Source organism: Mytilus californianus, unplaced genomic scaffold, assembly GCF_021869535.1.
Source record: "Mytilus californianus isolate M0D057914Y unplaced genomic scaffold, xbMytCali1.0.p SCAF_9, whole genome shotgun sequence".
NCBI classification, from domain to species: Eukaryota; Metazoa; Mollusca; class Bivalvia; order Mytilida; family Mytilidae; genus Mytilus; species Mytilus californianus.
In genome coordinates this window covers 85770728-85784879 of record NW_026262745.1, presented here as the reverse complement: position 1 = coordinate 85784879, position 14152 = coordinate 85770728, and the positions used below count along the sequence as shown (strand labels likewise).

Genomic DNA, 14152 nt, shown 5'->3' with positions numbered 1-14152 from the left:
ATTAAAGCCAAAATATGCAACTTTTAATGACCTGACAACAGTATTGAAACTATATCCCTTCTTAATAATTCTGTTTAAAGGTTTTGTTAGCTTTTGAGGTGAATACTGACATTGTTGTGCTTTGTAAAGAATATTACAATAAAAGGTTGGATGTGAAATACCCGAACGTATAAGATGTCTGCATGTTGAGTTATATTTACGAATGATGTCCTTATACCGATGATAAAATTTAGTAAATGTTTTGACTAGTTTATGATATCGAAAACCCTGGTGTAATAATTTTTCAGTAATATATAAATTTCTCTCGCTAAAATCTAATACGTTGTTTCATACACGAACATCACCATCTAAAAATGGATAATTAACGATAGGAAATGAAAAATCATCTCTTTTATCATAAATTTTTGTATTAAGCTTCCCGTTAATGATATAGAAATCAAAATCGAGGAAAGGACAGTGGTCATTGTTAGTATTAGCTTTATTTAAAGTAAGTTCAACAGGATAAATTTCTTTAGTATACATACTGAAGTCGTCTTTATTGAGAGCCAATATATCATCCAAATATCTAAAAGTATTGTTAATTTTTTGTATCAGATGTTGTTTCGATGGGTCTTTGCTGATTTTAGTCATAAATTGTAACTCATAACAATACAGAAACAGGTCCGCAATCAGTGGAGCACAGTTAGTCCCCTTAGAAGTTCAACTGCAGATTAAAATTTAGCATTGAAAAATGTATCATTTTTAATTTTAGTTTCTTGTGTATAATTTGGAGTTTAGTATGACGTCCATTATCACTGAACTAGTATACATATTTGTTTAGGGGCCAGCTGAAGGAAGCCTCCGGGTGCGGGAGTTTCTCGCTGCATTGAAGACCCATTGGTGGCCTTCGGCTGTTGTCTGCTCTATGGTCGGGTTGTTGTCTCTTTGACACATTCCCCATTTCCATTCTCAATTTTAAATTTTATGTGCCAAGTCAGGAACCTTGTCAGTGAATGGCTTTAATTTTATTTTATAGTATTCTTACTCATTAAAAGAATTAGAGTTGATCAGATACACAGCAGAATTTATTAAAAATTTAAATAATAGAAAACTTGTCTGGACACTTGGACATTTAGAGCTTGAAATTTGGTGTAGACATTGGTCTATAGCTGATAGCATTTTATCCTCTAGATGTCAGTCTGGTTTCATTGTGATAGATTGCTGACTCATTGAAGTAAATATTTATATCTCCATTTGTAAAAATTGATAAATTGATTGTTGATGGTAAAGGCCACTTTTAGAACTATTGGCTATAGAATGGCAGCCAGTTTATTGGTGGAGAAGCTGGAGAGCTTGAAGGAAACCCCTGACCATCAGCAGGAAAACTGGCAATCCTCATCAATCAAGAACCGAGTCAAACGCACCTTTGCCACAAGCGGGAATAAACTCACAACCTCAGTGTTGACAGGCTAGTGATCACTATAAATAAACTCATCAGGCCAAAAATAAAATTAAGATTGTTTGATGTTGACTACCTACCCACCCAAAAAGCTGCCTACCCGAAAAAGTTTATGACACAAATCGGTTCAATTTTTTGGTTTTTTTAGGTGTATTCTTGCTGTAACGTTGTTTTCTTGTTTAAAACATGTAACTTGTGTTGTTGTCAAAATTTTTTTTTTAAAAAGCCCTTACTTCCTACCCAACCCCACAATGCATGGGTAGGCAACATCAAGCAAAGAATTAGGGTGGCCTCACTGATACCAGAATTAAAATTTTGTACTCCAGACACACGTTTCGTTTACAAAAGAATCATCAGTGACACTTGAGTCAAAAAGTTAAAAAAAGGCCGAAATAAATTACGAAGTTGAACAGCACTGAGGACCCAAAATTCCGAAAGGTTTTGCCAAATACAGCTACGGAAATCTATTCCTCATCTAAATAATCCACTTAGACCAATCAGCCACAAAGGTCCTCCCATTTATAAATAAAGATAATTATTAAGCATGTATTTTATTATAATCATAACACATATCAAATAACAGTAAATGCTAATCATAATACTTCCTATTACACGCGTACGGTAAAGCATACTATTTATAATCTGTCTCCTTTTTGTTTTCTACCCAAGTCACAAAAATACACATATCAAACATTTCATCTTGCATGGTTTTAAATATAAGCATGTAACATTTCAAATTATTCTGCATATTAATTTTTTTTAATCACTGTCTAATATGCTAATGAAGGTTTTTCAATAAAAAAAAAACTTTAAAGAGCATAGGATTTTTCTGAAAACTTTTTTCTGTGTAATGTTTTGTAGACTTTTTCATCATGGTGTATGTCCTTCACCTTATGACCTTTTGTAACCCCATGACATCTTGATATTTCTTTTTTGTATAGAAAGAAACTTTATATATTTTTTTTCAATAAAGGCAACAACTGCTGTACTGAAAGACCTCAAATCGAACAGATCTATAACAGATTGTTGTTTAAGAGACTTCAACCTTATTTTTCCTCTTTCTTCAATGTATATAAAACTGTACTCACTGTTATATTAATGAACCAAAAAATAGCTCAAAATCTGCAGGCATAACAAGAAATCTGATGGATTTACAAAAGGTGGACATGGATAAAACTTTATGCCCTGCTACTGACTAAAGGGAGCATAACAAGAATGTGTCCATAGTACATGGATGCCCCACTCGCACTATCATTTTCTATGTTCAGTGGACCGTGAAATTGGGGTCAAAACTCTAATTTGGCATTAAAATTAGAAAGATCATATCATAGGGAACATGTATACTAAGTTTCAAGTTGATTGGACTTCAACTTCATCAAAAACTACCTTGACCAAAAACTTTAACCTGAAGTGGGACAGACGGACGGACGAAAGCAATGATCAGAAAACATAATGCCCCTACTACTATCGTAGGTGGGGCATAAAAATAGAAACAGCACATTAATACAACTGCAATCTAATTTTCTGATGCACAAAACTTCATCAAAACTTTAGGATCAATTGGCTAACAGCTGATCTGTCTTAGTTAATGAACTTTTACAAAAGTGTTTTTTAAATCAGTGTATTGTTAAATAAATGCTTAGACTGTACATTAATTTATGTCTAAGATAGCATTAAAACGTCAACAATTAATGACTTAAACAAATGCTTAATTTAAGCAAAATTCAAATTCTGTTTAAAATATTACTTCTCATAAAATATTTACATGAAATATAACAATACAAATCCACTACAATCTGAAAGAGTCTGAATGATCCATTTTTGTATTAAAATGTACTGAATTATAATTGACCAAACTGCATAAATCTGAATTTACTTAATCTGTCTTAAACAGAGTCGAAACTGTACTGAATTGTATTGATTGATTGATTGGTGTTTAACAACATTTTCAACACTATTGTGCTATTTTGTGGCAGTCAGTTTTTATTGGTGGAGGAAGCCTGAGTGCGAGGAGAGAACCACGACCTTCGGTAGGAAAACTAACAATCCTAGTCAATTAAAATTGGAGTAGAGTGTACTGAATTGTAGTGTATTGTACTAAGTCTAATATGAAATCTACTGGATTGAGTCTGAAATTTACATAAAGTCTTAACTTAACCAATCACAATCATGTATATGTCACGGCTCAGACTATGTTGGTTTAGCTCCAGACTTTGCATCATATTCTTCAAACTTGGTTAGGTAATGTTCACAATTTGTTACAGCATATTTCAGATAATTATTAATCACAGTCTAGTGTTGATCAAGAAATTTTAAATACCAGTTAAGACAATTCAAATAAATCAAGAAATTTACAGACTGGTAGAATAAAATTCAGTACAATAAATACAAGAAAAGGTCATATTATTTCTGGCTAATGCTGCTTGTTGCAAACAATATGAAGTAACAGTTGCATAGTAAGATAGCAGTATATGTAAAATAAACATTACCATTCAGATAGAAACAGTTTCCATTTCAATGATAACAATATCACATTTAAGAGGCACTTTCATTATTAAGGATGCTCGCTTTTCTTGTTTTTGAATTTTTGTCAGATATTCAGAATCCTCTGGTTTTATCCATGTTGTGGCTATAAATATTTTGCCCGCTAACCCCTACTTTTCTTTTCATAATTTTATTACCATAGTTTAAAAAGCCATATTTGAAAATGTTATAAAATCCTTGTTATTTTTTTCATTGATTTTGAATGAAAAAAGGTGCAAATGTTAAATGTATGAAAAATCTAGAGAGAATCATTTCCCGCCAATTTTTCAAGGGCTTATGTCTCGAAAACAAGGTCACAGACCCTTAATTTTTTTCTGCTTTTTTAGCTCCATTATTTATTTACTATCAATTTATAACAGTCTTTTAAATTTTAAAAAGCTTGTTATTTTGAAACAGAGTAGCGAACATCCTTAAATCAAATATTAGGTCATCTTTTGAATTTATTTACAACACTTTTTTTAGAACTCAACAGGATTCAGAGCTTGCCATACATTGTGGCCACATTTTCATTTAAAACCCCAAATCAATACAAATAAAATAAGATATTCAAAATTGTGAAATTATAAACAGCTGTTATACACATGTTTGAAAATAATGTATATGTAATTTAAGTAGAAGAAAAATAACTCAGAAATAAAGAAATCTAATAGTTCAACAATAGTAAAGTTTTAAAAAGTGCAAAATGCAAATGGAAGACATATGTAAAATAATGAAAAAGACACTGAACAAGAAATAAGTTACGGTTAACAAAATTTATGGCAGTGAAATTAATAACCCTGGAAGGCTCTACAAAAGAGAGATAATGTTTATGGTTAATATAAGTAATCTCCCTTTGACATTGAACATTTCCTTCTATAAATACTACCTTTTTACTTCAAGTTGGACATTGAATTCAATGATTCATAATACAAATAAAATTAAGATTTTTTTCCCTTACATAAGTTATTATTATTTTCAATAATGCAATATATTTGTGTATAAAGATGTATTCAATTTTGGTTACTGTAATTCATTAATGGGAAGATTTTTCTATCAATGTGAATTTAACCAGATACCATTAATTTGTATTGTAATATACATGTATATAAAGATTTCTTTTAGAAATAACAAAAAAAATAACATATACTGGTAGTAATATTATCTGATTATAAAGAGAACAAACATAGAAACTTACTTACTTTTAAACCATTGAATCTATTTACTCTGAAGGACATAAAAAACATATTTTTTTTCTAACAATTTTTAAAAGGTAAAAATCAGCGTTGAATAGCTTTCTGTTTTGCTTGAAAATATGGACATAACCTTATTTAAATAGATTTCAAATATATTTATCATACTTTTTTGCTCAAGACAAATAAGTAGTAATTGATTTTTAATTTTCAAACTATACAGCAGGGTTGTAATTTTTTGAAAAAGATATTTTGGTATTAAGCTCTTTTTTCAAAATTCTTGGCCAAAAATTAATATTAGAAAATTTAAAAACAATAAATCTAATTGGACATGGATTGCCTATATACTTACATAAGTAAACCAATACTAGTACAGTAACATCACTTATACAATACATACACATACATAAATATAAATCGTATACTATATTCATATATTTTACATAAAAAATTAAGCACCAGTATATTATTCCCTGGATTTTCAATAGACTCTTTTATGGCACTCACTTTAGTCTAGGAAACCCTCAAACATGACATGTTTAAATTCAACAACTTTATCAAAGTGCTTGAAAGTGCTGTCGGTAGAGGTTGCAGCACAGCCTGATGTTTGCACTATTTAAAAAAAAATAAGATGCTAATATGTCAAACATTTTCACTTTAGAAAAAAATTAATGTTTCACCAAAGGAAAATTGAGTTGTTGAATGGACATTTTTTCATATTTTAGACAGTTCTAGGCTGTTGTCTTGACCATTCAACAGAAACTATAACATAAACACATAAATTGTATTTCCACACAAGTATTATGACACGTTTCTTTCTTTGTCAGTTTATATAATTTTAGATAGTACCTTAAAGACAGATTTTCTACTTGTGTTAAATTCTGTCAGTGCAAAATAAAACATGATTATAAAACTGAAATAGCAGCTCAGCTAATTTAACAAACTGAATCAATTATCAGGCTAGTATGTTAATAACATCTGAATTACATGTATATTACTAAACTTCAATTTTGATCAAAATTCAAAAAGATAACCAATGGCTTTGTACAATCAAATTTATTAATTAATTGCAAATAATGTTATTCTATATTTAAAATTAAACCACTTTATCAATAAAGTGTTAAATAGATAAAAACAATCTTATGTAAGCTTTGAAAAAAAAAAAATTTTAAGAAAACAAATGTACACATGAAGTGTTTCATACGTTTTCATGTTTAATACCATTATATGGTATGTGATTTTTAAATGCAAAAATTATTCCTGCTTCATAGAATATAGGAAATCTGGCCATATGTAAATAATCAAATATTAATGGAAAACATATCCATAGTTATTATTAAATAAATAATGTAAAAAATGATTACCGTCATATCATAAAATTTAATATCATTTATTTTATAGACACTCTTTCATGTCATTTCATACAATTTTAATCAAATCTATTTTATAGACATCCATTATTTTTAGTCTGATTTAAAATATACCAACTAATTATATCTGAGATCATCAAACTACAGATGTTTATAGTGAAAGTACTTTATTCCATTTTTCAAGTTTTTCGTGTTTTGCAGAAATAAGATGCATTTGTCAATGTCTGAAAGCCAATTTTGAACACAATATAATCTTAAACATCTTGACATAAAAATTTAAGCTTTGTTATTATTCAAATGTAATTTTCATGTATTTTCAATGCAATGAATGCAGAATATTAAAATATTTCACTTGCAGTCTATCAAGCTTTCAAGCAATACCGTGTTTATTTTCTATTACAGGTAAATGAAGCCACTTAACAATAAAAAAATAAACAGGACAAATTCAAAACAAAGTGTCTGAATGGAACTAAATTTACTGCATAGAAAATGTCTGAAAATTAACTTAAAGACAAAATATGATTGGTTCATTAAAATCAAAATGAATGTTTAAGTTCAAAGTTGGTCTACTTGTGAATGGTACATATAGGTTTTGAATTTGTGGTTGTGTACTCTGAATACATGTTTAGTTTATTCCATTAACTAAATATGCCTTTCATTGGGAATAAAACTTAATTGAATTATTGAAGCTTGATATTCATTACAACTGGTAACTTTCACAATAGCTACTATTTTCAGCCATTTTCTTTAGATTATTATTTCTGCTTGAGTTTTTCCAGAATGGGAATAATCATGTCAAACTTTGGTCTTTTGCCTGGTTCTTCGTTCATACAGATTTTAACCAGACGTGACATGTGTGATGAGATTCCTGGAGGTATTGTCAAACGTAAGCCTTCCATTGCAATCTAAAATAAAAATTATTATTTGTAATTATCAGGTGCCAAATAGAATTTTTATTCTTAGATTTTTTCTGATTTTCATGCATGTTGTATGAACTGAGTTGTTTAAGATGCCTTTTTGAGAGAACAAAAATGTGACATGAATCTAATAAGGAAGAGGTATGACGCCTACCATCCAAAATTATACACTGTGGATTCATTTATTTTCGTGGGTATCAATTTTCGTGGATTGAGGAAAACTTGCATTTTTGTGGATATATGATTTCGTGGTTTTGCCAATCTCTGCATACAAAGCCTATAGAAAATTTGTAATTCTTTGAACATTTGAATTCGTGGTTCACCTGTACCCACGAAACCCACCAAAATTGGTATCCAACGAATAATAATGAATATACAGTACACAGAAATGTGACGACATGGGAAACCCCCAAACAATCAATCATGTCATTTGAAATAGCAGGTGCACAACTTCATGTCCTGTAGAAAAATCTGTGCAATCTTGGTTTTCAAGGAGTTACAGTACCAAAGTCTGACACAGACACATCAGACAATGTTGAAGATTGCAACAGAAATAGATAGAAGATTCCTAAATCATATATTGTAAATTCAGAAATTATTTTGTGAGCATTTTATTAATGCAAATAATGCGACTGGTTGAGTATCACAATAATAGAACTAGCATTTTGATATCTGATACATATATCTGTTTGCAGCTTTCCGGAAATCGCAATAATTAATCTTGCATATTTGTCCATTCTTCAATAATCTCAATAATAAACGCATGCAATAATTTCTGAATTTCTAAGTATGTATTTATTCAGTAGAAATTGATTAAATACTGAAGTAACTGGTCAGTCACTCAAGGGTCTAACTTAAATAAGTTATTAGAGAAAAATAACATACATGTGTTATTGCAGATACTTTCATGAGCTGTCTGCTCTTTATTTCTTAATCTGTAGTAACATATGTTTGTTATTAGTTAATGTATCAAAATATATTTTTATTTTTAGTGGGCTCTTGGGATTTCTTGAAACTTTGCGCAGAAACTTAATGCATAACCTTGATAATTAATTTTCCAATTCAATTAATACATTTTTGATCAACCATGGTAAATCAATGAGACAAGGCTTTTAAGGGATACACTAAGCTGTAATAACATGGCTTAGTTATTACAGGCATGTAACTTATAAAATGAGACACTTGGGAATTACTGGGAAGCTTGCTCAGAACCTCATTACATGCTCTGATCATTATTTCTTACAAAGAAATTAAAATACATTGTGATATATGTCTGAGAAATGGCTTTGAAGAGATGTAGAAAAGCTGTAATAACATTCTTTAGTTATTACAGGCATATATTTTCTGTAATAACATAGGTGTACTATACATGATTGGCAAATTATAAACTGTTATATCTTTCTAAAGTTTAGTATACATAAAGACAATAATAATACCAGTAGAACTTGTATACAATTTAACAAAGTAAAGGATGTATATTGCCTCTTTGAAACATGTAACATACATATGATATCACAGTTTTTTTTATATTTTAGCCCACAATAACGACATGTATGTTATTTTTCTCTAATAGCTTATTTAATTTAGACCCTTGACTGCTGGTAATCATTTAAAAAAGTTTTCCGTTAAACTATTGCATAATTAAGATAAACATGGAAACAGACATTCAAATAAAGCACTCACATACATTTTTAACACCGTCACATACTTTATGTGCCTGTCTCAAGTTAGGAGTCTGTAATTGAATGGTTGTCTTTGGTAGCTGTCTGTCATATTATTTTCAGTTTTGTTTTTATTTATTGTTTCATTAAAAAACAGGTCGTCCATTTTTCATTTGAATTGTTTCACTTTTTGTCACGTCAGGACACTTAGGGTAAATATCTATATGGTGTTTAAAGGTCCTGACGTCACAAAAAGTGAAACAATTTTAATGAAAAAATGAACAGCCTGTTTTTGCTTACTGTTGAAGGCCATATAGTGACCTATAGTTGCTTACATGCATGTCATTTGGACTTTGGTGGATAGTTGTCTCACAGGCAATCATACCACATCTAATCTAGTTTTAATATTTTATTGATATGATATAGAAAAGGTTTTGTTTCCCCATCAATAAAGCAACATTATCTTATATTTTTTATCACCTACACCATTCTTAATAACAATGCCATAAAGAACTGAATTTTTTTCTTACAGCATCATTGAAATCCAGTCATTGTTCTGAACACTGATAACAGACAAACAAACAAAATCAAGAACAACAAACACTCTCTTCATAAGTAGAAGATATAATAATGGCTAACTCTGACACAGGTTTTTATTAACATTGACCTATGTGGCATGTATTCATCTTTAACAAGACTTATGGTCCCAACATCCTATTTCCATAGGTCATCTGACATGGTAGTAAATGATAGTGTTTTCACCCCCACCCCCCCCAACCCCCAACCCCCAATCCCCCCAAAAAAATGTTTCACAGGGATAACTTAAATAGTAGTTCTCTACAACACCATAATTATATTTTTTGGGGGGAATTTTTAACAAACATTTTGCATTTTTATCAACTGAGAAATCTGACTGTCAATATATTTCCACTGCTTTCCTATCTATACTACTAAAATAATGAGGTCCAATTTGTTAGCTGGCATGACGTAAAAACAACGGATCAAAGAATTCAACTTTATATATAACTAATATAGGACAATGGTGTTGATTAAAAATTACATCATTCCAGGCCCTTTTGCTTTCCACATAGTTAATATTACCAATAATTAACAAGTTCTGGGTCGAATCTAATAACAATTCCAATAGTATATGTTACATGTAGTTTCTGGTTGTAGTAAGAAAACCAGGACGGGTTCAAACAGAAAAATTTTGAAAGCAGAGAAAACTGTAGACCTTATAATCAGCATGATTTTTTTCAGATGACAATACGAATACCTAAAATACAGGCTAAAAATAAGTAAAAATAAGGTGTAGGTACTTAATTGTGGAGAATCAAAAACACAGACAGTTTAACCATTATAAATATTTTTAATATACTATAGTAACTGACGTGTCCGTTATAAACTGGGAATCATATCTGTACTTTAAATGTAACCTCTTGTTTATATGTACCTTACAAAATAGCACATCTACAAATCATAGGTAACCAACTGACACAAATTTAGCAAAATTTCCAAAATGCTTGATAACTGCTTATGGTTGAATTTAAAAGATATATGTTCAAAGCATTTTAATTCTAAATTATATTAAATAATCATTTGAGATAAATATATGAAAAAAAAATTTGTAAGGGTTCAGCGGAACCCAGTGTGTCGCCTACTTTTTCTGTTAATCGCAGGCTCAACAAAAATGAGGAAGTAAATCAATAAAAATATTCCTCTTGATACTATCTTTTGATTGTAAGAAGCTTCTGTCCAAGTTTGTTAAAATCCTGGATAGTTTATGAATCTAATAAATGTTTAAAAACTTTAACTGCAGACTGAATGTAATGTTAACTGGAAGAAAACAAAATTTCCTTCTAGATACTAGCATTTGATCATAAACAAGCTTCTGTCCAAGTTTGGTACAAATCCAAAATAGTATAAGAAAGTTATTAAAATTTTAAAAACTTTAACCACAGAGTGAATGTGTTGTTTCCTGGCAGAAAGTCTAAGTCCATTTAATAGTAAAATACGGAAAAAATGGATTTATTTTTTTACAAAATTTCCTTCTAGATACTAGCTTTTGATCATAAACAAGCTTCTGTCCAAAATAGTATAAGAAAGTTATTAAATTTTTAAAAACTTTAACCACAGAGTGAATGTGTTGTTTCCTGGCAGAAAATCTAAGTCCATTTAAAAGTAAAATAAGGAAAAAATGGATTTTTTTTTTTACAAAATTTACTTCTGGATACTATCTTATGATCATAAACAAGCTTCTGTCCAAGTTTGGTAGAAATCCAGGATAGTTTAAGAAAGTTATTAAAATTTTAAAAACTTTAACCACAAAGTGAATGTAATATTTCTCAGCAGAAAAACTAAGTCCATTTATAAGTAAAATACGGAAAAAATGGAATTTTATTTTTACTAAATTTACTTCTGGATACTATCTTATGATCAGGTCCGAGTACACAGTTATTTCGTAGTGCATTTCTTTTAGACAATAAATGAAAATAAAAAAAATCCCACCTGCGCTTTCTCAATAATATTTTTACAGTGTGTTGTACTACTTTTGGGACAAATCATATCAAAATTATAGAAAACTTCATCGGCTCTAACTCAAAATATGGACAATTCTATGTTAAGGGGGTCTTGAAATCTTTTGACAGCTTCCGAAGTGCTAATTTTTAACCTTTTTCAGCTGGACCAAATCACTACTTTACTTTACAATTCATGACCCAAATTTGTTTACAGTGTAATTTCATCCCCCTACTTGCTATTTGAGGCATAAAACATGAAGGAATACATTTGGAAGGGGTACTAAAAAAATTGGCAAGCAACACACTGTCCACACTAGGGACTTTATTCGTGGACAACGAAAATCAAAGGACGATAACTGTGTACTCGGACCATCATAAACAAGCTTTTGTCCAAGTTTGGTAGAAATCCAGGATAGTTTAAGAAAGTAATTAAAATTTCAAAAACTTTAACCACAGAGTGAATATTTGTGGCTGCCGCCGCCAACGACGACGACGACGCCGATGGAATGTAGGATCGCTATGTCTCGCTTTTTCGACTAAAGTCGAAGGCTCGACAAAAACACTTGGGTAATTTAAAAATCATCAATGTAAAGGGAAATAACTCTACATAACATAGGTATTTTTGTTTCCTTGCATCAATTTCGCAATATTTGTTTAATATGTTCAGCCATGTTATGTGTATGGGTGTGACAGTTTGGAATAACTTTTTTCAATAATATCTTATGAATATTGTATAAAGTGTCTTTCAGTCCCCCCTCTTTTTTAATATTTTTCCTTAAAAGTTAATACATGTATAATATTGTATTTATGAACCTTCATTCCACATTCCATAGGTGTCAGATCTGCATGTGGAACTTCTCTTGTCTCTAGTTCCCATAGCAACACTGCAAAACACCACATATCAGCTGCTCTCTGATTTATTTCTGATGGTTTACGTGTAAGTGCTACAACAGAATAATTTATGTATAAGAGCTAGAACAACAAAACTCAACATTATTACTTTTTTTAAACCTTGCTAACAAGCATTTAACATTTTAATGTGAATTGATTGGCAATCAACGAATTTTACAATTGATATTGCTCTACAATTAGAAACTTTAAACCTAATTAATAATTAAGTATACAATCTCTTTATAAAACAAGATAACAAGAATCGTTGTAGTTCTGAGTGTACCCCACTTGTAATTCAAAGTATGGGAAAACAGGAAGCATGTGTCTAAAAGTCCCACAAGTGAAAAAATTGACATTTCCAAAACTGTTCGAGTTGCTGACCAAATATGAAGTCATTCTGGTGAGTGGTTTCTGAAAAAAAGTGTGACTAAAATATTTGAAGGAACAACCAATGGACAGAAATTCAACAAGACAAGGTAATTCCAAAACAACCCTTTATAATAAACCAGAGCTTCCAACCAACACATATATTTTTTATTACAAAACAACAACATCAGTTAATGAAACCATCAACTATGAGTGATTCAGGTTAAAATATGAAAACTAAATAAAAGTTTTCATAGAGGAAAAGTTTCATATTATTTGCACGCTGTTAAAATGTAAAAATTTAATCTACAAAGGTGACTCTCTTGGTATGTCTTTTCTTAACAAAATTATTCTTGCCCCAATTACTGCTAATTGGTCAATTAATTGTAACTGAATTTAATTCATGATACAAAGAGGATGAGATTGCGATTTCTACAAAAGGAAGATATTCCTAATCATATGTGACACAGATATTTCATTATGGTCGATCAAATAAAGATGGTATACATATAAACTTTTGGAGATTAGATTGGAACTTATATTATTTTAATGGCTTCCTTGAAAGCAGAAACCCTCTCCCTATCAAGAAATTTTTGTATGAAACAAATGAACTGGGAGATATATACCAGTATTCCATTTATAGGTGATGCTTGCATCTTGCTTCATAAAAATAAAATGTTCACAATTGGAAAATTAACAAATTTCACAAAGATGTGTATGTACATGGTGCAATTTTAACAGAATTTTCCCTTTTTAAATTATTCTTTACCTTCTGGAGCCATCCAAGCTGGAGAGAATAATTTGCCTTTCTCGTGGAAGGAAAATTTATAGTCGGCCATATTGATTCTGGCAGATAAATCTTCATCAATCTGTAAACAAACAATAAAAGAAATAATTACATTAATTGCAAACCATTCTATACATACCATTCTTTTACATATAGCTTTCCAGGATAAATCTCATTCTACATGGTCATGATCTGAATTTACTGTAAACCATTGAATAAACACAGTAATCATTGGTTAAATTCAGTTGGTTATGTACAAGAATTAACAAAACCTGGTTGCCACTTTCACTTGAGCGAATTCTTATATAATTTGTTTTTAATTGCTGTTGTTATGGTTTTATATATTGTATGGATGTTTTACATTTGTCTTATTTGTGTCTGTTTATGAATTTGATGGTAAACATATACATGTCAGAATGCATCACTTTATCATTGAATCAATATTAGATCAAAGCAAATATGACAATTTGAAAATAGGTTTTCATTCCTT

At 30.2% G+C, this 14152-nt stretch overlaps 1 protein-coding gene across 2 annotated transcripts in view; it reads right to left on the bottom strand.

Moving 5' to 3' along the window:
- Positions 1-7238: 7238 nt before the first annotated feature.
- The window catches only part of LOC127716435 (integrin-linked protein kinase-like), a 30138-nt gene continuing 23224 nt past the window's right edge, over positions 7239-14152 (bottom strand). For both annotated transcript variants that reach the window (XM_052222625.1, XM_052222626.1), the window contains 3 exons: positions 13645-13744; positions 12432-12562; positions 7239-7426 (listed from right to left, as the gene is read on the bottom strand). In XM_052222625.1, coding sequence (XP_052078585.1) covers positions 7277-7426; positions 12432-12562; positions 13645-13744 — 381 coding nt within the window. In that variant the 3' untranslated portion in view covers positions 7239-7276. The remainder of the gene's footprint in view (positions 7427-12431; positions 12563-13644; positions 13745-14152) is intronic.